General features: G+C 39.0%; 1 protein-coding gene across 4 annotated transcripts in view; it reads left to right on the forward strand.

Moving 5' to 3' along the window:
* The window catches only part of Cdh6 (cadherin 6, type 2, K-cadherin (fetal kidney)), a 129,540-nt gene that overhangs the window by 54,795 nt on the left and 51,236 nt on the right, over window positions 1-23,509 (forward strand). For 2 of the 4 annotated variants that reach the window (XM_005386145.2, XM_013515003.1), the window contains exon 2: window positions 18,408-18,762. In XM_005386145.2, the coding sequence (XP_005386202.1) occupies window positions 18,535-18,762 (228 nt within the window). In that variant the 5' untranslated portion in view covers window positions 18,408-18,534. Of the gene's footprint in view, window positions 1-2,378; window positions 3,218-17,315; window positions 17,390-18,407; window positions 18,763-23,509 lie in introns of those variants that run through there. The other 2 variants (XM_013515004.1, XM_013515005.1) reach the window with 2 other exon arrangements.

Below are 23,509 nucleotides of genomic sequence, written 5' to 3' on the forward strand. Positions count from 1 at the left end.
TATATATATACACAGAGATCCACAAGTAAAGTAAAAATTTCAACCTTTATCTGGCTAACTACAAACTCTGCTCTCGTAGCCAGAACCTGTTTCTAGCCGGTGGCGTAGGGTCCACTCATACTGATCAAATGACCTTGGACAAAGGATGCTGTGTCTTGGTATCTCATCAGACAACTGAAACCACAATCGTTCATCAAATAGATAAAAAGCCAAAGTGATTTCTATTGGGCTACAAGCATCAGACCCACCCACAGCACTCTGTTGGGGGATAAATTTTTTTTCATTTTAAGTGGAAACAAGTATTTTCCTGTCGGTATGAAAAATAACAAATTTCAAAAGCCCTCATGTTATCAGTTTTACAACCAACGTTTTATGATGACCCCTATCTTGTTCTTGGCCATTTTTCAGGTTTATATGGAGTGTGGCTTACTCTAATTGTATTAGCAAAATAAAAGGTCCCTATAAAATTGCTCTGCAACTCAAGACAGATACGACCTGCAAAAGCTCAACACCAAAGAGCTGTGAGATTATTTATTTGCTGAAATCTTATTCTAGGGATTTCTTCCATATGGTTTAATGTAATTTGGTTTTAAAAACTAAAAGCCTATCATATAAACTAAGGTGCCTAGCCAACATAAGGAAATTGTTTTAAAGCCTTTTATTAGATATGTGTGTTATATATTTCTTCTTTTAAGCAATTACATTATTCACTCTGGCCAAGAAAGCTTTCTTCCTAATGATATTAAAACACGGAAAAGGATTCATTGGCATGAATACGATATTTAACTGTTCAAATTAAAAGCAGACCTCAAAGCAGTATTTCAAAGCAAGTATTTGAAATAACTTTTCTGTGAACTAAAGCCAGTAATGACTTGGGGGGGGGGATACCTCTCTATCCTTTTCCTACTCATTTCCAACTATTCTGGGCCAGGATATTTCCTGCTAATCATACATATTTTATTTTCATCCAACTTGCTAGGTACCTTAATTTAAAAAAGAATCCCATAATAAAGCACTTACTCAACACGATGAAAGTCCCTTCCTTATGCAATTGCTGTTTCATGACAGCCTTCCCTTTATGTAGTTCTTTTCATCTCTTTCCTTTAAGGGCTTGGCTTGGTTTAGACTATAATTATTCTTGAGACCCCAGGTTAACACTACCATTAAATCTTGTAGAGGTGGATGATAAATTGGAGGCTAACAAGTTGTAATGATCTTTTCCTAAGAATTCTTCTTGTTTGAATTCAGCCACCATAAAGCAACATGAAGAAATATTCACATGCCAGGAGACTCTTACACGCAAAATGTCATGCGCCCACAAAATTACATTGCCGAACATACAGATATTATGAGCGATTGTGGGTTCCCTCTTGCAAACAATTTCTGCTGGTCTCATGGCAGGTGATGGAGGGTTTCTAAATAAGATACGTCAGCGTTTACAAATTTTATACTTGGTGGCTTTAACTGCTTCAGAAAGATCTTTAACACCATCTCCATCCCCTCAGTGGGAATTCACTGAATCAGTGTTCCCTTGATATAAAAAATGGAAAGTATTTCTTCTAAAAATAAAAATCTCTTTCAGCACAAAAATGACTTAGCCACTCCATAGCATATATGGTGTGATCAAAAGCTATAGTGCATAGTTAAAATAAATTATTACAGTAAAAGATGCATGGCCGTTAATCACCCTCATCATGCTCCCCGTGGTCAAACACAATTATCCACCATTCTTGCCACCTTCTGAAGCAGTTCTAGAAGTCCTATTTCATGAGTGTCTTCAGTTGTGCTCTTGTGGCTGCCTTGATGTCCTGAATCAAGTCAAAATATTCACCTTTCCTGGTCAGTTTGACTTTGGGGAACAGCCAGAAGTCATATGATGGGTGGAGGTAGACGAGGACACACCATAATGTTTTTATTTGACGGAAATTGCAGCAAACACAAACTGTAAACTCTTTCAAAAAGTGGCAAGAACAGTGGGATAAATGTGTCTGAAGCATAAATGTAAATGTAAGCTGCTTCAGTAAATGGCAAGCGCAGAGGTAACTGTGTTCAAAACAAGAGGAAGTATTCTGAGGGGGAGTAATGGCAATGTGCCTTTTTTCTGTAATGTTTTTTTCATTTAAATAATCATCATAGTTTTTTGTCATACCTTATATATTATCCCATACTTCAGAGCATCATGTGTCACACAAGAAAGGCACACAACTTTATCTGTCACTTTAAATAAATAAATGGTGGAGGGGGGAGACCAGGTAAGCTTAACCACTTAACTTTCCTTCCCTTCAAAACATAAACGACACGGACCCATTTTTCTGTTTTTTTTATTTTTCGCAGGTCACACTTTTAGTTGCATTAGATTGATTATCCTCTGTCCAGGATGCAATATCATTTGGTTTCATCCGTGGTTTGATCTTGAGAATAATTCATCAACATAAGTTTTCCTCTCATGTCCCTCCACTGACATCATCCAACTGACTTGCTGATAAAATAGACAGCTTGAGGAGAATCTGAGGAAAGTGTGCAAAGGACATGTATAAGGACAGACACTCATCTTTTCAGTAATGTGGGCATTTGTGATCATGAAGAAACAAGAATATATGAATGGAGAGCAAAGTGTTTCCATATGTAAAAATTAGAGTGCTGGGAATCAAAGCTATACTGGGAAAAATGTCATGAGAGGTGCAAAGCTCCTGGTAGCATTTATATTCTAACTTGAACTTCTTCTGGCTTGCTCTGAATACTTCGGTGTCTTAAATAATTGATGAAGCATTAAACTGGGAGAGTATTGAAGAGAAAAGTGGGCACTGTGGGGACCTGAGAGCCCTGTACTTCCATGAGCTGCCTGCAGGGCCAGCAGTCTATGTGGAATCCAGATGCCTCTTCCTGCTATGTATTTGAGCAGCACTTCAAACAGCTCTCTCCCGAGAGAACTCCAATGAGAGGACTGTTTTGGTTTGAGTCAAACGGATGCCCTGCCTTGTATCAATAGAATACATACACTAGAATAACTAAGTTTTACAACCGAGGTTGGTTTTTCACACTTCAGGCAGAGTTGACTGAGGTCTAGAAGCTCATTGGGAGAATAACAACGCAAGAAGCTTTGGACTCAAGAATATTTACCCAAAAGGCGAACAAAGCAGACATCCATCCCTGGATTACAAAGCAGTATTCTAACTCAAAGGCTTGAGAAGACTCGATTCACTGCTATTGCTACCAGGTAGGAAATGGCTAAGCAGGTCTTCCAGGGTTCAGAATTCAGGTATGATTTCAGAATGGAGGCTTTACACCAAAGCCAAGGCAGAGGCGGGCCTCCTTGGTAGGAGGCACAAGTCGGAGATCTCTTCAGGCTGGTTAGCTGAAGCAAAGTCATCAGTGCAGGGCCCCAAACAGCTCCTATCACCTTCTTCCCACCACCTTTATCAGTGGCAACCTGTCCTTCTGGTTCTTCTTCCACCCTACACTCCTTGGTCCTCTGGGGGCTGTATGAGCCAGCACCACAGGCCATGATGCTCCAGCCAACCCGTGCTGTGCCAGGAAAAGAAACCCCTTATCCTTCTCTGACACTCACAAATCACCTGTCAATAGCACCAATCATAGGGGGCTTCTGAGTCCCTTCTGGCCTCCATACTAAGGAAAATTCCAGGATGACAAGGACAATGAGCACGTGGCCTGGCAGTTCTGCTGTTCAAGAGCTCTACTCAGCTTCAGTCTGGTCATCCCAAACAATAATTGCTGGATCAACAAAAGGTAGCCCACGTTAACCTCCTTACCCAAAGGTAGGCAGAGGGACTGCAAAGCAGAATGTTCCAATGGGCATTGGAGAAGAGGATTGTCAGCAGCCTGAACTCTCCCACACACCACTGACCCAGAAGCCACTGCAGCTCCTGGAACAACACACCAGCACATTGCAGAAGCCTCAAGCCCTATAGGTGAATTCCTGTCAAGCCAGAATTTGAGGAAAAGACACAAGAGGAGGATCATAGGATCCACAGAAGGAGAACCTCTACTTCCCAATACAGATGAATTAGAGCTCTGCTCAGCATGCTCTCCAGGGCACCAGCTCTATGGGGAGCAAGGCCGTTCTTATGACCTCATCCAGCCTTCTCTCCAGGGATGAAGAAATGGTATTGTATGAAGGAGGATGAACAAAGCATACATCATGTTTGGGAGCCAGATTAAGGCAAGAAAAAGCAGCAACCACTTGGAAACCCAAAGAGAGAATCTTAAGTCAGCCATGCTGAAATTCTCATTCATGCCTAAAACCTGATTGTTTCCAAGCTCCATCCTGCTCCACGAAGCCACAGTGAACTCAAGGCCATGGATACCTTCACTGAACCCTGAAAAACTGATGTATTTTCACAGCAAACATCACCTCTTCCCTGCCTTCATCACCTCCTGGCCACCATGTACCCACCATGTACCATGCATAAACTGAAACCAAAGGCAAGGAGAATAGGTCTAAAGAAGAAGACACATGTACTTTTCTCCTTTTTTCCCTCTGTTCAAAAGTGAATCCATGTTCAAAAGTGAATCCTGAAGGCAGGAAGATAGGTTCAAAAAAAATAGGGGAATGCTATATTTCCTTGTCCTATGAGTTTGTGACAAAGGGTTATTTTTGCTCCATGTTGGAAATGGGAACTGGAGTTTCCTTCCCATTCGTCTCACTGGGATTAATTCCACATGCTTCTCATAACATTCAGGAGCCTTCTTGTATGATTGTCCCTTTGAACATTGAAGCAGAGAGTTAATAATAGAGAAACTTTGAATAATAACTCCATGAAGTATATTGTATATTGACAAGCATATCTACCTGGGAATCAGCCACCTTATTATAAATAACTTATATGTCAAGTGTGAAAAAATACAAGTAAAAATCCTAATGGAAGTAACCTTTTCATTTTCATTTTCAAAAATAACACTTCTAAACTTTATCAAATATTTCAGGTCAAGCAAAATAAAGATTGTACCTAATTTCCTCATTCCCAAATAGTTGAAGCTGCATTTTCTATATATTTTAGTCCATATCCATCAAAAAAAATTCTGGGACAAAAACCCTGTATTGGAGGTCTTTATTGCTGATCCTTTGCACCTTAATTAATGGTTGCCCATGACCTGGAGCATGAAGTATTGCACTTCTGGCATTATTTGTTGTTGACTGTGATTCAATTAATTGAAAATTTTTGCTGTGGCTAAAGAAAATGTGAAATGGGGTATTTATAGCCATGGATACCTGATTTTTATTTACAGTCATCTGAAACAAATTCTACACTAGTAACAGAGCCATAACATCTAAGCTCAGAATTTCAGAAGCATTTGACTTTCAAACCTGCTTTTAAAGTGTATGCTGTGTGGTGCTGGTGTTTTTATTAATCAGAAAAAATGTTTATGCTACAAAAGATTTTTAGTATATTGAGGAGCTGCATTGATGTCTATTAAACAATTGCTAATCAAATAATAATCCTCGATGATCCAAGTGAAACTATAGCTGAGTTTGACAGTAGCTTATAGGGCTAAGTTGTATTTTGGCTTAGTTTTCATATTCAGGGAGACTCATTTCACAATTGGTAGATGTGCAAATGTGCTGGCACTTCTGATTCTTATTTTGTAGGGAGAAATACATTAAGGAATTCTATTTCCCTTGCCAGCTGGAATTAATAAGTCCATGGCATGATTAGGTACCAAATCATACCTTTTTCTAGGTGTAAAGTTTTCTCTTTTTTTAAAAGAAAAATAATACTTAGAAGAAAGTTTTTAGTTTAATTTTGCTTTTTGTAAGAAGGCTACCTGTGATGGTTTAGCTTTGATTGTGTTAATTTGATTCGTTTGGAAACAATCCAAGGAGTTGGTGGAGTACACTTGTAGATATGTCTGTGTGGGTCATGGAACATGATTTTTAAGTTTATATCTGGTCCTTGACCCCCTTCTCTCTGGCACTGTTCCCCCACTCTGCTTCCCAGCTGCTATGAACTAAGCAGCTTTGCTCCACCACACTCTTCTACTGTGATGGTTCTGCCTTGGAGCCAGGTGATTATGTACTGAACCCCCTCAAACCATAAGCTAAATCAAACTTCTCCTCCTTTAAATTGTGGTGTTGTGCCTCCAAAACAGAAAAGCAGACTAATATACTGCCTCTCATGATAATTTGACTTAATGCTCTTTACTAACATTAACTGGCTCAAAGATAGTAAGGCTGCTGTGTGTTATTTTCACACAACTTTTGTTAGACAATAATATCAAAAGCAATACTAAATAATACCTACTTCCTGTTTATGTGGCAATGTGTTAAATATTTTTACATAGTGCATATTTTAGTCTGCTTCGGCTGCTATTACTGTAGAGTGGGTGGTTTATAAGTCACAGAAATTTATATCTCAGGGGCCTGGAGAGTAGAAGCACAAGATCAAAGCACCAGCAGGTTTGCTGTCTGGTGAGGACTGGTTTCCTAGTTTATAGACTGTCTTTGCATTTTATTCTCACATGGCTGAAGGAAGCAAGGGATCTCCTCAGGATGTCTGTCATTAGGGTGTTAACCCTGTTCACAAAGGCTCTATTCTCATCATCTTAACCACCTCTTAGGGGACTCACTTCCAGATACCCTCACCCTGGGGATTACATTTTCTCATAAATCTTGTAGGAACCCATTAAATCTATAACACTGTATCATACTTAATTTATAACAGACAAGTTGAGTCTTAGGAGAAACCTAAGTCAACTATCTCAGTTGGAGAAGAACCTCAAATTGAAGTCATTCTCCATACTCAAACAGGTTTTAGCCAGATCTGTGAGTTTCAGAAATTTAGTGATCAGTTTTAGCAATGGTGGGAGCACACTACAACAGGACTGATGTAAGGCTTTTGTTTGTCTGTTTGCTTACTTGCTCTCGCAAAAGCACATCTGATTAAAATTGTTAATATTGAAATGATTTGCAGAAAAAAAATATGGGACTCTTTAGCAAGTAGATCTCCAAAAATAGTCTGCCCTTTAAAAAGAGAAAAGGTAAACACTTGTGCTGCTGTTTATGAGGCTAATTTTCTTAGTAATGATGATGACAATTAAGGGGTTATGTACATTTTATTTCTCCAAATGATTTTTAAACTATTTTGGATATTTTTTGTTCTGACTTTTCATAACATTGCTGAGCTAACAGGGCATTACCTCTGAAAGACTGGTGTCATCTGGGTTTAGGTAGGCCATCAAGTGCTTCCCAATATCAGTCTTCACTAGCACAAGTAGTCTGGCTTCTGTTAATAAAAGGGGCAAGTGAGGAGCCTAAAAGGATAAAGTAGAAAAGTGGGTGACATTAAAATTAGAGCAAAAACTTAACATTATCAAATTTTTTCTTTTTCTACACATAATATTTTTCTGTTTAAAGAAAAAGTTCTGTAGTTTTAAATAATTAAAAAGCTTCATTACTGACCTATCACAAGGCAGGACCTGAACATTCTGCCATTATGCCGCAGAGTAGATGAATAAATGAAGGACATTGAAAAGTGCTTGATTTGATGACTGCGGAGCAGCAAGCAACAATGAGCAATTATTTCGAACAACTTCCAGCAGGAAAGAGCTTTGCTCCGGCCTCCATTGTGTTCTGGTGCCCCATTGTTTGTAATTACACTTGTACACTGTGACAGCGCAGTCGTTAAATTAGAAATTGAACTTCTTTGACAACTGCAGCAAAATTTGACAAAAGATGAATGTGATTTTTTTTTGCTGTTGTTTCCCTTCGTCTTTCATTTATTTAAACATGTATTAATTAACTTGTTCTGGCAAGTGTTTAGTAAACATTGAACAAGGGCATTTCTTTGGTGGTATAATTAAAATTCTCTTTTAAAATGTTTTGCATGATATTTTATGCGCAATTTGACTGAACTAAACAGAGGTTCTAATTAAGGTTTTTAAATGAAGGCAATCAAAACTGATACAACACCCAGCATCCCACTCAAACACATTGTCTTCCTGTCTAGTGCGAGTTTAATTTGATGGTCAGTTAACATGAGCCTGAATTAGTTAGGATGTCCCCACTTCCTCCCCTCTATTTTGGTATCAAAAAGAAATCTTTGCATGTTGCAGTGCCCCTTTAAGTGGTTATAAATTATTTATTAAATTACATTTCTTCTAAGTTATTACACCGAGATACCCTGAGAAGCATCTAATTTAAGTTAGGAATGCTCCGCAAATAAAGTGTTACATAAAACACACTGAATGAACAAGCTATCCACACAGCAAGTGGAGCTCTGATTATTTCTTCCCTATACCTCCATAAATACTGCTGTCCTTTGGGGTGAGGGGAGCCAGGGCAGATTTCAGTGCTAGCAAGCAGATGTCTGGGCCACAGGAAAATGTCGAGATCGTTATCCCTTTTTGCACGCCTATGTGTGCATGTAGTGTGGGGGGAATGTGAGGTGAGATGGAAAAGAATTTATTTTGCCTGTAATGTATTGATTGACCTAAAGTGAAAGATATTTTTAGGGAAACTTTAAACTCTCCATCTTTAAATTATTTATATTTTTTTTTCTTTTAGAGATGTAAACAATTCTAGAAAGCAAAGTTTCAAATGCTAGAATTGTTGGTAGGTAAGTTATCTACTGGCTCGCAGGATCACTGTTGTCTCTAATCAACAGTCTTAATTAGCGAGGCTTAAAACAGATCCTTCCCAACTCCTTTCTTCAGACTCCACTTCTATGCCTGATCTGACCAGGGGTGGGAGTAGAAAATCACTCCCTCTGGCTTTGAACTGCAAAATTAGAGCCTGCAATCCAAAGGTAGAAACCACTTCAGCTTTTCTTTAAGGGCAAAATAAAGTGTAACCTCCTGCCCCATGGGGAAGTCTGCCTTATTCTGGGATTTATTCAGCAAGTGGGTTTGGCTTTTACACTCAGCCACATTTCCAATCTGGCTTTTTCTAAGTAATAATGGTGATGTTTTGATCTACATCTAAAAGTTTTTCATTTCTCAATTTCTTTGGAGTTTGGAAGAGAAAAAAATTCTATGCACTAGACAGCTCCACTGAGATATCAAAACTTTACCCCTCGGGGCTGGGGATTTAGCTCAGCGGCAAAGCGCCTGCCTGGCAAGCGCAACGTCGTGAGTTCGGTTCCCGGTACCGGAGGAAAAACAAAAAAAACAAAAAAAAAACAAACAAACAAAACTTTACCCCTCATAACCGGGCATGGTAGCGCACGCCTGTAATCCCAGCACTCGGGAGGCTGAGGCAGGAGGATCCTTGTGAGTTCGAGACCATCCTGGGCTACAAAGTGAGCTCAAGGCTAGCCTGAACTGCATAGTGAGACCATGTCTCAAAAAGATAAAAAAAGAAAACAAAAAAACAACTTAACCCCTCATGATCAAAGGTGAAGAAATGAAATACATTGTGTCAAGCCTTACTCACCTACATCTCATGCTCCAGCCTGCTTCTAGCCACCGTGCTATTCCATCCCTGAGTATTCCCACAGCAGTCTTAATTTCATACTTGGCAGACAAAAGCTCAGAGAGCAACTGGCTCTCCTAGACCACCCGGGGAAAGAAAGAACACCCCAACTGTTCTAAATAGCACTCTTAACAACTCCTGGTACTAATTTTCCTCATTTTATTTAGTTTCTTAATTTTTGGCACATCTATTCCTTCTCAAGCCAAACATTTAGGAGAGCTTAGACCTTTTGTGAATGACTCAAGGTTACCAGAATGTGTATCATGTGCTGTGTTTGCAACATGGGACACTATATGTTCATTCTTACAATCATTTGTCGTATCATCATCAATGCATGCACTTACTGATTCTTACATTCAGGCATGCATGCATTCGCCCACACATTCTCTTATTCCACAAATGTCTATCTGGTGTTATTATTTAATGCCAGCCCCTGATCTTGACATAGGATGGTAGGGCTTCACTACTCCCCCTGACTTACTCTGTTGTGTCTCCAGTTCTTTGTTCTGCCTTTTGTAGCTGCTCTCTCCCAGCCCGTTACCCACTCCCACTCACGCGGATACTCCCGCCTCTGGCACTGTTTGCCTCATCTCTTCAATTTGCTGGGGATTTAGAAACCTAATGATAAATTTGTTCAAATTTGGTCTGAAATGAGTGTAAATAAAACCTAGAGGATGCGTCCATGAGCAAAATACAAATGAGGTAGTGGATATTATGTTTAAGAAGGAGCCTCTAGATTAGTGGGGTTTTATCCATTTCCTACCACTCACTAGCCATAAACCCTTAAGCGAAGTATCCAGTCCCTCTAAGCCTGTGTTTCTCATCTCTAAAACATAGGCTAAGAAGATGGTCCCTATCTCAAAGGATTACTCTAAGACTTACATGATTGAAGGGCATTTATCTTATTTATTACCCAGCACAGAACAAACATTTGTTTGCTGTTCTTATTATCTTATAAGCTTTATGACAACTATTTTTCCTTCTTGGACACCTGTACTGAAAATATCTTCAAGGGGAGTCCTGAAGAGGTGATCCTCGGCTCTCAGCTCTTTTGAGTGCTTGTCTTGTGGGCAGCAGCGTGGCCTGTGCCTCCTTCATGTGGGTACGGAAGGGGACACCCGAGTCTGATGCTTCCACTAGGGTCTACTCATTGCATGACCTTGAACAAATTTTTCGGCCACTCTAAGCTCCTATTTCTCATTCAGAAATTGAAAGAATATTATCCAGCTCAATAGACTGTCATGAGAATTAAATGAGAATACCTTTGTGGTTTGCTTAGTGTGGTGCCTAACACAAAGTAAATCCAAGAACAGAATATAGCAAATGTTAGGCAGTGTTATTATGTATGAGTTAGTGTTGATAAAATTTATTTTTAAATAAGTAATTGACAAAAGATTTGGACATATATCAGCAAAATATAAAACATCTCCACTCTTCATAACAGTTTATATAAGTGTAAAGTTTTTTTAAAAATCATCTATGACGTACCAAGTTGGCACCTACTTAATTGCTAACCCAATTATGTGATGCCTTTTGCAAGTTAATAAGGTTAAATCAGGTTCGATCCCCCCATACCCACTAGGATCCCTTGTCTCTTGCTGTCCCACAGCTCCCAACCAATACTCTCAGCCTGCCTTTTCTCTAAGCATCAAAAGAAGAGCAAATTCACGGAAATCTTGAAATCAGTCACGCTAATTGGGTAGTGGCTTTTGACATCTCCCAGTCTTGTTTAAGCTTCATTGTCTTAAATGGCTGTGTGTCCAAAAGGATTAATGTAGCTGCCAGAGAGCCTAACATATTAGCAGACAGTAATGTGAACCCAAGTCTCTCATACATTTCTGTAACCTAAACACACAGTCTGCTACAGAAATGCTTGAAATTCGTACCCAGAGTAGCTAGTTAAAAATATAAAATACTCTTTCTTCCCCTTTCTTTGCTCAAATAAATCTTTCAGGGAAAGACAAGTTTCATGAGTTCAGAGACCTTCAAGAGCCAGGCAAAGTGCATAAGGAAAGGAGGCAAGCAGGTCTAAGCAAACCACAGTGAAAGCCAGGTGGCAAAGGACGGCAGAACACAAGACCCCACTGTGGGGACACAAGAAGGAAGAGTGGAGACTGTGGCAAACCAAGAAGTACTGTCCTGTGCAGGCGGCAAGACCCCCATGCTAGAAACAGAACCATCATCCGAACTTCCAGCGTTTCAAGCTAAGTCAAAAATGGGCATCTACTGATGTTTGAAGATTAGCAGTGGTTTAAGTTTCTTGATTGTAAGAGGCAAAACAAAAAGCACCCAACAGGTACAATACGGTCATAGAATGGCCTGTGTGTACCATCTACTGAGAGATCCTTTGGCAGTTAAAGTAATTGTAGACATCTTCAAGTAAAAGCTAAGAACTCACATGAATTCATTTATTTCCTACAATCCAGGTACTATTAATAGATAAAGAAAATTGAGATCCCTTATTTTTCCAGCTAGTGTTAAGCAAGACTAAAATTCTAACTCAGACATAAATGGCATGCCAGGATCTGGTCCCTCCACCTTTGGATACTTCCCATCATAATAAAATAACTTGCACTTTTCCCCCCATGTGGAACGAGAACTTTGTCTTTATGCTTTGATTCACATTTGTTTGTTTTGTCCTATGTGAGCATTTCAAAACTAATATTCCTCGAGCCCCAACTACATATAAAACCCCATTTTATGTGCTGTAACACATTTGATTTTTATCTTCATTAATCTAATGTGTGGAATATGATTTTAGAATGAGAGTGATACTATTGAAATGGCTTCATCTGGAAATGCATCAGTTTGCAAGCAGATTGGCATATTATCCACAAATACAAACATTTACAAAAAAATCAGGCATCATCTGATGGCTGTTGCCATAATGATTCATTGGCACAAGAGAAACGCTATGTGGGGAGAGGTGCCAAAGCTGTTTGACACATTTCAGTGGAGTTCATTACACACACGAAACGGAACCAATTTTACTCAACAGTGACTTTGACATTTACAGAAAAATGAAATGGAGGTTTAGAAATGAAGACTTCATGGGAAGTCCCTACCAAACATTTAAAATCGGTTCTGTCCTTATGTCAACACTTTTTGAAGATCCACCATGTCTTGTAGACATATTTTTATCCACAGCAGGTGGCAACTTACCCAAAACAAAGGTTCTTGGGTGATCAGAAAATTGACCTTGAGCAAACCTAATTGGCTATGAAACTCTTCTCTCAGAATAAATAGCATCATATTGTTAAAGATTTTACTTTAAAATCTTTAAAATAGATTTCAGGAAGGCATGTTTATCTTTGGCTTCACTTGACTTGATTCACCCTGATATACTATTCTGGTTTGGTATATATGTGTGTGTATATATATATATATATATATACACTATTCTGATTCTTTGCTAAGTTTTAATGTAATAAACATCATCTTCATCCTCAGTGCACCAAAAGTTGGACTAGCAAAGTTCAGGTTCGGGATTGGAGTGCAATAGGTCAAGAGAAATGTTAAGTCGTTGTAAATAACCAGCTGTTTTCTACTTCGCTAATTGCATAACATAAGAAAATGTGCCAAAAATTAGGAAGAGATTTAGGATACATATGCTGTCTTAGTCGCTTTTGTCCTCACTGGAACAAAATTCCTGACACCCACAATTTAAAGATGTTTATTGTGCCTCACATTTCAGTCCATAGTCGGCAGCTCCAAGGCAGGATGGCATAACAGAGGGCTAGGGTGGAGGAAAATCTGCTCATTTCATGGAAGCAGAGAGGGAGGGAGGAGTCAGGAAAGAAGATACACCCTTCAGGTCACATCCACAGTGACCCGCCTTTTTCAGCCGGGTTCCACCTCATAGCAGCCAGTAAGATATAACACCCCATAACCCCATTGCCTTCCAAAAGCCCCACCTCTGAGTGCATTTATAAAGCCTAGGAGGAGGGACATCTAGATATAAACTATAACATATGCTAAGACGTTTAATGCTTATGAATTAAGATGACTTGAGTGTAATTTGTTCAGTGGGTTAGGATGACTCAAGTGTAGAAAATAGTGTAGAAAGATTCTCTGTGGGTAGCATGCAAAGACTTATGCTTCAGTATGTATATGCAAGAGCATTCATTGAAGAAACAATTTCATAAAAGATTTCAAAGCATTCTTTTACTATGCTTAAAGTAAGGTTAAATTCTTTTACATTCTTATAGTATGGTTAAAGTATATTAATAACATTGTTGAATGCTTAGTGTCCATTCATTGGCCAAGTTAAGGCTCTGCATCTTAAAGAATGAATGTGTCTAGTTTAATTTTTTTAACTTCAAGCCTAGATAGCATTGAGGTAATATTGCCCTGATTAGAATTAATCAAGAATACTGGAGCAATAATGTGTTGAGTCTGAATTCTAAGGCTTTAACGTAACTATTGCTTTCACATATGTCTAATATTTACTTGTTTGTCTGTAAATAGTGCAATGGAATCAGTATCTCAAAACCAGATAATATAGTTAAACAGTCAAACTGTTATCAAATAAGTCACTGGAGAAGCAACTCAATCAGTGGAGAAATTTTTTAATTAGCATATTAATTATTTGTGAATGAAAGGTGATTTCAAAGTACTCTAGAGAACTTGAAGACATTGTAGTTTGTCTTTTCATTCTATATATCCAATGAAATATTTTATGCAATTAATTTCCAATAATCTAGGGGAAAAGGTTTTGCTCATCAAAGGAAAACATCAGCTCAGCTCCTGCATTAATTAGCACACATTCTAAATTTGTAGAACCTGAATTAATGAGGCTCAGGCTCCTCGTTAATGATATTCATTGAATAAAACTTGGACTGACTAAGTACTCTTGTGAAGATTAAAATACATATACATATTGTCTGTGGGGCGAATAAATTTTCAAAGTATGCAATTATCAATATTATAAGGGCCTTACTCCACTATCTATAAACACCTTAATTATCTTCTACATGTCATTAAGGTGAGGCTTTTGTAAAAATTTAGACTTTTTCTGGATCAACCACCTTTGTACACCAAATTTCAGGGCTTATAAATGATTGTCTTTAGGAAAAAGAAAATTCTCCCTCAGAAACCCAGATCCCAATCAAAAGTAAAGACATGTCTTACTAAACTATCATTAAAATGTAATTAAGCCGTTCAATTTGAATTTTTATGGAGTTGTTTATGTTTCTAATTGATTTGCTCTTTAATGCCAAGAGGAGATGAAACAGGGAAACGGAATGGTACAATATCTACTTTGTCCCCCACCCCGTTATCTAACCTTCTGGTTCTTTGCTGATTCATTTACTGTGCCTGCAATTTTAATTTCAGTGTCTACGTACACCCTCACTTCTTCTACAAAATCAGCCACCACATTTGATTACTGCTTATCATGAGCTTCTCTTGTATTTTGACTGCTTAAAAATCGACAGCTCCCTACCTTCCTCAAAGTTGTACTGTTACCAGGCACTTTCCTTTGCTTGACTCATGATCACTGCGTACCTTGAATCCTGTTTTGTTTTTATTTTGCATTAGAGACCATGCCTGGTGTCTGTTCATTTTTTTCCAGATCATATTTTTAGATTAAGTAAAATCTAAAATAGGTATATCATTCATTTTAAATACATCAAATTCTTCTGTGATGTAACAGAATCATATCAGCATGTTAACTACCACTTATACAAAGGCAAAATTACAAAATTGAATCTAGTTCTGATTTTTTTCTAGGGTAAAAATGATCTTTTTAAGTTGCAACATAATATAATGGAAAAAGAAAAAGTTACATAGATTCTGTGAATGAGCCAGTCTTCTAAGAAGCTTTCCTTTTTACCTGTGTTCATCTCCTTCATGCAGTTGACAGGACATTTCTGTTTCTCTTTCTCTGTACTGTTACTATTAAATAAGGAATTGACTGCCACACAAAGGAAAACAATTAGCAAATGAACTCATTCTCGTGTTAAAGTGCTTCTCTTCTGTAATTTTAAAAGGGTTTTGACTTGCTTAGAGATGCTTTTTGAAAAATAAAAAAGGTATTTTGGCTTAAAAAAGAATTAACTTATCTTCTTCAGACATTTACAAGATGTTACAGATGGATTTTATATGTGCAAGACAAATAGTAGTAACAATAGGAATAAAATAATGCTAATACTAATACCTTTCTGAGCTCTGGGCACTATTCTAAGTGTTTCGCGTGTAATAATTTATTTACTTCTCACAACACCCTAAGGAGGTAGGTGCTATAATTCACTGAATGTACAGAAAAAGAAACTGAGGTAGAGTGAGACTGGGGAGTTCTCCCACTTCATAGAGACTAGTTGCAGAGCCTAGGTTTAAATCCAGGCAGTCTGATGCCAGCACTGACCACTGAGAGGCATTTAATGAGAACTGTTAAATTTTCTATCTACCTATATCTATATCTATCCATATAGATATAGGTATCGTTACCAGTTTCCAGAAATTGTGTTTATTTTGTTTATGCCTCTGGAGGTTGAGCCCAAGGAGCACTGAGCTATATCACCAGCCTCTATTTATTTTTTAGTCTTAGTCAGGACCTCACTAAATTGCCCAGGGTGGCCTCAAACTCTCAGTCTTCCTGCCTCAGTCTTTCAAGTAGCTGAGATGACAGGCATGCGCCCAACGAGCGGTATTTTTAAGCTATAGAATTGCACAGAGAAATCTAGCCGTCTACAAAGCTAACATGAAATATGAATGGACCATAGTCGTTCAGTTTCACAGACTGAGTAAAATATGTAGCGGCCTTCATTCAAGGCCTCAACCTTGTCAAGTTGGCACAAGAATCGGATTTTAGCAAAACTAGATGTCATACTTGGAAACGCTGCCTATATTTGCATCACTTTAAACGCTCATTACCCGCTAAGAAAAAATGACATACTTGACATTTTGGTATCTGTGATATTAAAAAGAACTAATATTTAATATTCAAGTGGCAACAGCTTGTAGAGTTTGCATACAGCACCCACAGGGATCGATTTTTCTTTAAAGCAGCCTTTAGGAGTCAGCCTTTTAAGCAGCTGACACCTCCGTTCTCTGCATCCCTGTTCCTTGCCAGTGCCATGGAGCACACGCGGAGTGCAGCCGCAGACGTATAATTCATCACTGCAGGATTTGTCTTTGCAAATAATAGAGAATGTGGGAAATTAAGAAAAATGTAATTTCCACTGAATCAACCTCAGTGCAATCTCTGCTTCCAAAAATGAATAAATATCTTCTGAGGGCTTTCTTGCACATGCCCTCTCAGTCCCCTCTATGCACCATCCACGTGGAGAGAGAAGAATCATCGTTACCTAATTGATCATCAGTCATTCCACACCTGTACCAAGGCCGCATAATGACAAGTATACAGTTGCCTGGCACTTTTCCAGCAAGACTAATTGTCACAGTACTAATTTACTCACCTGTGGAATTTTCAACCTCCCCAGTCTGCTGTCAAGAAGATGTATAATAATGGAATAAAGGTTTTAAAATGCTGAACACTGTGAAATCTTTCACTTATCTTCCAACAGAAAGCTTTCACAAAGCCACATGCTAGATAGCTATGATTACTCACTGCTGGTGTAAAAAACAGAAATCTTGGTCACATGTGCATTTGTGCAATAGGATAATAGGAGTCAAGTGAACCAATTTTTACGGACATAAAAAAATTACTGATCAGATTACCTAAAACATGTTAATCTGTATGATTTAGAGTGAATGCACTAGTTTAATTATTGTTGTGTCCCACATTATAAAACAATTCTTTGTAATTGTTATTGTTGATTTTATTCAGGAAAATATTTCCCTACATCAAATACTAAAATAAAAGAGTCACTTGTTGGAGTTTTTTTTCTCTCTCTCTCAAGAAATGTGGAAACGTAGGCATATATGACTTTAACTGCATAAACTAGCAAACCAAGTTGGGGCATCTTTGCCAAGCTGTCTGCATCCAGGATATTTTAAATGGTAGGTTGTGTTCTTGAAAATTAATATTTGCTGTGGAAAATTATTACCCGCATGTAAAATAGCAGACTTTTCTGGAGATTTGCAGTCAGTGGTCCTCATCGTGATACTGAGATGATATGCTCCATGCATCTGTGAAAATTACACAGAGATTGTTTGACAATTTTAACATAGCTGCTTGATTGCTTATGATACAAGTGAAATTTAGATATAAAATTCCAGGGGTTGTCTAAAGAAATTTGAATCGAATTGCTCAATTAATTCTGATACACTTAAATATCAATTCTATGAGTGTTCTTGACGCACCCTGTAGTGTCAGGGGATCTCGTATGAGGATGGGTTTTCAGGTCAACTTTGGAGAATGCTGGAATATGTAAAGGTTTATTACTATCATTGCACAATATCACTTCAGAAATTTCAGTGTGCTAATCTGCATTCCAAAGAGAAGGCGTGCGGTCTTTTCCAACCTGATTTGACCCAGCCTGTTCCCTCACAGCGCATCTCTGCAGTCAAGCGTCTGCAGAATAAGCTCGGCGTTGCCTCGTGCCTGGCACATCCCTGGTGCTCCCTGTATCCCAGCGAAATCTCAGCATGATCCACTTTCAATGGAATTGAAATTGTCTGTGATATCCTTTGCCTTAGACTTGTTCATGAGGATAAGTATGCAAATAGAATCCGAAATACAAACTCGTTTCTTCTAACCAGATCTCAGCCCACATATCTCGAGGTAAAAGAGTAGTGAAGCAATCCATTCTGGCATGTTGACCTATAGCAGTGCTATTACTTAAAATAGGATTTTTTTTTTTTGAGTGATAGAAAAGGAAAACAGCAGCTTTCTCCTCAGCACATGCCTTCCCGTTAGCACATCTAAAAGAACGTTTTCCTCGTTTCAAAATTGATAGCCAACTTTTTTTTTGTTGTTTTGCTATTCAAATTTCTGTCCTCTTTTTCCAGCCTGTTTGCTTTAACACTGAATTTTAAGCATCTCTAAAAATGCTTGATATGTTATTATTCTTTCCAGATATCCTCTGAGAGCCAAGCAGAGAACATTAAGGAAGGAAGGAGGGATGAAGCTGGAAGCAGCGCAGTAAGCGGAGGCGCTTGAAGCAGCGGGCCACTCACTAGCCGGAGACTCCACTGCCGCCAGCATGAGAACTTACCGGTACTTCCTGCTGCTCTTTTGGGTTGGTCAGCCCTACCCAACTTTCTCCGCTCCATTGTCTAAGAGGACTAGTGGTTTCCCAGCAAAGAAAAGGGCCCTGGAGCTCTCAGGAAACAGCAAAAATGAGCTGAACCGTTCAAAAAGGAGTTGGATGTGGAATCAGTTCTTTCTCCTGGAAGAATATACGGGATCGGATTATCAGTATGTGGGCAAGGTAGGATTCCTTGGGCACTTTGACCTCCTGGGTTTAAAAGCCTGAAGAAGTTACTTCTAGTAAGTAGACAGGGAGGCTGTGAACTGTTCCCCAGTGCAGTAAGAATTGTTGCTTATCTGGTACGACTTTTTTTTCTTTTCACTTGGGTACTTTCTGGAAGAAGACTGTAGCACGAAGCTGAGAAAGGTTAGCGGCGCAACAAAAGAAAAAGAAAATGCTCCAGTGGAAAATGAAACACCCACAGCCATCTGCATGGGATTATCATAAATCCTTTAATTTTTACTTTAGCTTGAAAATGGGGTCCGGCTATTCTATAAAATTGGGCGCATTAAAAATAGGAATAGAGCGATTACGCTGTACGGGAAAGAAGAAGCCTTTTCCTCATTTTGAAAGCAAGCATTCTGAGCTTGAGTTCTTTGGCTAAATTCAAATTAACTGTTGCTCAACTCTGTTACCTGTGTCACCCTCTGTTCTCTGACCAAAGCCCTTTGTTGGCAAAACCGAGCTCTGGCGTTAGATTTGGTGGTGGCTGCTGCTGTGATGTGTTCTCTCTTGTAACTGGCAAGGACTAGGTATTTCAAATTCTCATGGTTTAATTATGGCAAGACTGACAAAAAGGGAAAAGTGGTTACATAAAGGTGGTATTTCTAAGTAGCATGTGGCCATTTTATTGACTCTAGAAAGTAAAGTGAGGAGGAATGGTTATTTTAGCCCACACGGATTCCTGGAGCTGAATCAGAGAGGCAGCTCTGTCCAGCTGTCATAGTGAGTGTCGCTGAGATTGTCATCAACTACCTTCTTATTGCGGAATATCTGCATACGGCAAAGGTGTGAAAGAAAAGCCAGAGCAGATTCTGCATCTCATAACGTGGCACTGGTAAGGAAAACTATTGCCACACATCCTTTACTTAAACAGGGAATGAGCATAAAATACAGACGATAAAGTGTCTTCCTTTATTATCACAGCTCGGATTTTTAAAATACCTGTATGAAGGTCTCATGCAAATAATATGAATTTTGCAGAATCCAAAGCCTGGTGTTCACACTTCAATCTTTGATCAAATATCCTTGAATAACAGTGTGCAAATATTCTCTTTAAGTATTTACCACTAGAAATGAAGGAAAGCCAACCATGGCTTCGGCTGAGGTAACCAGGCAGTGTTCCAGTGCAGTGAATTATTAATGTGGAATAAAGTAGGAGAGGAAGTCTTCAGTGAGGGATGAACTGCCACACGGGTCCCCCAAGGATCTAGCCACATATTTGCTGTGAAACTCACACTGTGTGACTACTGAGGACAGACAATTCATTTACTTGTACTTCATTTCCTTTGTGAAACTTGAAAAACACTGCATGAATAGCGTGATGATTATTTTTGAAAACCTTAACTTTTTACAACCCAAATAGCATTGTTGCCATAGAAGATTAAGATTTTTTGTTTTTGGTACTGGGACTCGAACTCACGACCTCATGCTTGCCAGGCAGGCGCTGTGCCCCTGACCTATATCCCTGACCAAAAGTGTAAATTTTTAAAAAGTGCTTTCTGTGAGCGATTGATCCCCAAGCCTCATTTTTTTTCCTTTCTGCTGGTCTTCTCAAATTGTGATGCCATTTTAATATCAATAGCGCTGGAGATTTTTAATGAATGTCCAGGAAATTTGAGAACACGAAAAACATCAGTAACTAAAACTGCACAAAAATCAGTTTTACAATCATATGTGAGAGGTAAAAATTGCCACTGGGAGAAGTTGCAAGCTGGGGACCCAGGCAGATCACTGCCTTGCCAATGGCCAGTTGGGGCCCCTGGACAGGTTGTTAACCTTCCCAGCCTTCAGTTTCTGCATCTAGAAAATGTACACAGCCATACCTACCCTATGGAATGGCAGGAAGGAGTTCAATGGGACAATCACTGTGGTTGATACTTAGTAGATACACAAAGAAGTGAAGACCCACTGTATGCATGCTGTTAAATCCATGTGTAATGCACTGCTGTAGAATAGTGACCTATATCACTGTAGGAGTGAAGTGGAGTAATGAACACACCTTGGTGTTTAGAAATGTGGAGAATCGTGGTAGATTCACAACCACAGCGCTGACCAGACTCATTGGATTTGGAAAAATTATCGGTAGCTTGATAAATGGCCTGCCTCATCATTGTCTGCTCTGTCCCATGGCCTTTCCCTCACCTCCCTGCAGTTATAACACATGAGCGTAATTAGCTGGAGAAGAAAACATCACTGGTGATAACTGGAGTTGTCCTCACCGCCAGCACCGCTGCATGCGTTAGGTGTAAGCGGTGTTCTTGAACTGTTGAGGCAGCATTTTCCCAACCGTCTTTGAAGACAATTTTTTACTATAACTAAAAATAGAAAAATATTCAAAGAAATTTTAGAAAAAGAAAAGAAAAAAAGGGGAGTTGTCCCTTATTTGTGCTACTAAGTTGATCCACCTTTAACTGACATGGAAAAAAAGAGACACCCTGGTATGATTATCCAGCTCCAGCACATCAGGAAACTTTAGGGAGAGAAAAAACTTAAACTAGAGCAGATTCCAAAACTTTTCGGGTTCCCAGAGCTCTTTTTTCGTAGTTTGCAACATAGTACTCTAATCATTTGAAAAAAAAATTAATACTCATATGTTGACAGGAAAAAAATTTTTACTTCACTCTTAAATAACCACAACTATGTACAGCTGGAGGGTGTGTATCTATCGGGCACTGCACAGCTTCCCCATCAGACCAAATATTGCCCCCCTTGTTTAGTCTTCCAACTGATTTTTGCACTGTAATTGCTTTTCCATCGCTGTCACTGTGGGATTGACATCATCAAAAGGAATGCAGCGCCACCTACTGTAGAAACTGTGCATTATCTTGAGCTACTAATTTTCTTGAGGGCTGAGGAAGGTCACGTGGTGCTGTATTGTCCATGAAATATTAGAATACAGTGTTTCCTGGTGAGTGTCTGGCTGCGCCCTGGACTGCCTCTGTGCACACTTTGGAAACCGTGAGACCATAGCTGATGGCATATAAAAGAATGCAAAGTCTTAAAGGACGTTTAATCGTGCTAGTAACCCTACCAAATTATTCAGAACCTAACACGGTTGCCTAAAACTGAAAAGATTACTCTGATCTGTACGTGGAAGGATAGATGCGTTAACTGAGGAAAAGTAGTGCTGTTGAGCAAATAATACTTAGAGCTAAAGAAAAATATTTTTCATTATATGCATTTGAGTTGATTTTCTCAGCTTATCTTGGGATCATAGTGATAACAAGACTATGATGGAAAATGGGATAAAATGGGAGTAGGAAGCAAAAAAAGGAGGGGGGCGGGTCACAGGAGTCATAGGACCCAAAGAGGGAGTCTTGAGGCTGTAGCAGCAGTAAAATGAGTAGGCAAGGTCGCACTCTGAAACGCCAGCACAGCAAGGGCCCTGAGACCGTCCTCCTCTTCTGGTCTTCATCCTCCTCAGCGTCCACTATATTCTTTCTATAACCAGTGAGATTAATGCAGTAAGAAGAGCGGGGCAGAAGTGGGAGGAATGCACTCATTGATACTAAAAGTGGTGAAGGCCAGAAATACCGACTGATCAAGTTCTGATTTATGAGAAAATGCCAACAATTCTATACCTAAAATGGCGGCAGGTAGGAGTAAAAAGACAGAAGAAGTAGTCCTGCGTTGGCTAAGCGTTTATGAGCTTAAAATGTAAACGTAGGTGGCACAGAAACAAATGATTTTTTTCTAAAATGCATGACCATGCGGAGACGATCTGAGTTGCTTTAGCATCATCAGCCTCCACGAGAGCTTGCTGGAAGTGCGGAATCTCGGTCCTCCCTTCAAATCTCCTGACTCCAATTCTGCATTTTAACCAGACCCTCCAGGTGAACTATTTGCACATTAAAATTTAAGAAACGCTGCTTGAAAAAATAACTTACCTGGGTCTTAGCACCCCAGAGATTCTGATTTAGTTAGTTTCTGATTAAGTATTGATGATGCTAATCTGTTGCAAAATTTGAAAACCACAGTCCTGGGAGGATTTTGTTGCCAATCACGATAATAAAAATGCAGCAGGTTTAGTGATAAAGATGGGCAGCCGCAAAGTAGAAGGGAAATATGAAGTAGAGAGACCAACAACCCTCTGGGGCGCCACAGAGCTTCCCAGAAGAGGTGATGATGTTTCAACCCCACCTTAAAAGCAGAGCAGAGAGAGGCTTCCCAGGACCTCCCAGTTAATAGGATGTAGAAGCCAAAGAAGAGAAAATCCAAAGAGTTAAAGATTTAGAGTGAACAATCACTGTAGTGAAAGTGTCATTACTGATACAGAAAACACAAAACAAAAGGTATGTGTTTTCCTACCACAGGCTAAAGGGAAATAATGTTTGATTTTGTAGAGAGTCCACTTGGGCTATCTCTAGCTTAGGCAAACTTCATAGAAAAATTGGAAAGAAGTATTGTAATACCACATTTTCAGAAATTCCAGTACCCTGCCAGCCTTTCATAGTATAGAAATTCTTTGATGATGGTGATGGTAATGGTGATGGTGTATAGTCTAAAATTATATTTCATACAAAAAAAGAACTTAGATGGCCACAGATACAGATTAGATTTTTGAGTATGTGGGCATGTATTAATATACAGATGAACATATTAAAATCTCAGAATAAGGCCTAGCTTTCAGCAAAAGTTTCACACATTATTTAACAGCTCTTGGCAAAGTCTCCTCTGCTTTTTCTTCTGCAATGTTTTGTATCCC

The sequence above is a fragment of the Chinchilla lanigera genome, unplaced genomic scaffold, assembly GCF_000276665.1.
Source record: "Chinchilla lanigera isolate Chin_1 unplaced genomic scaffold, ChiLan1.0 scaffold00025, whole genome shotgun sequence".
NCBI classification, from domain to species: Eukaryota; Metazoa; Chordata; class Mammalia; order Rodentia; family Chinchillidae; genus Chinchilla; species Chinchilla lanigera.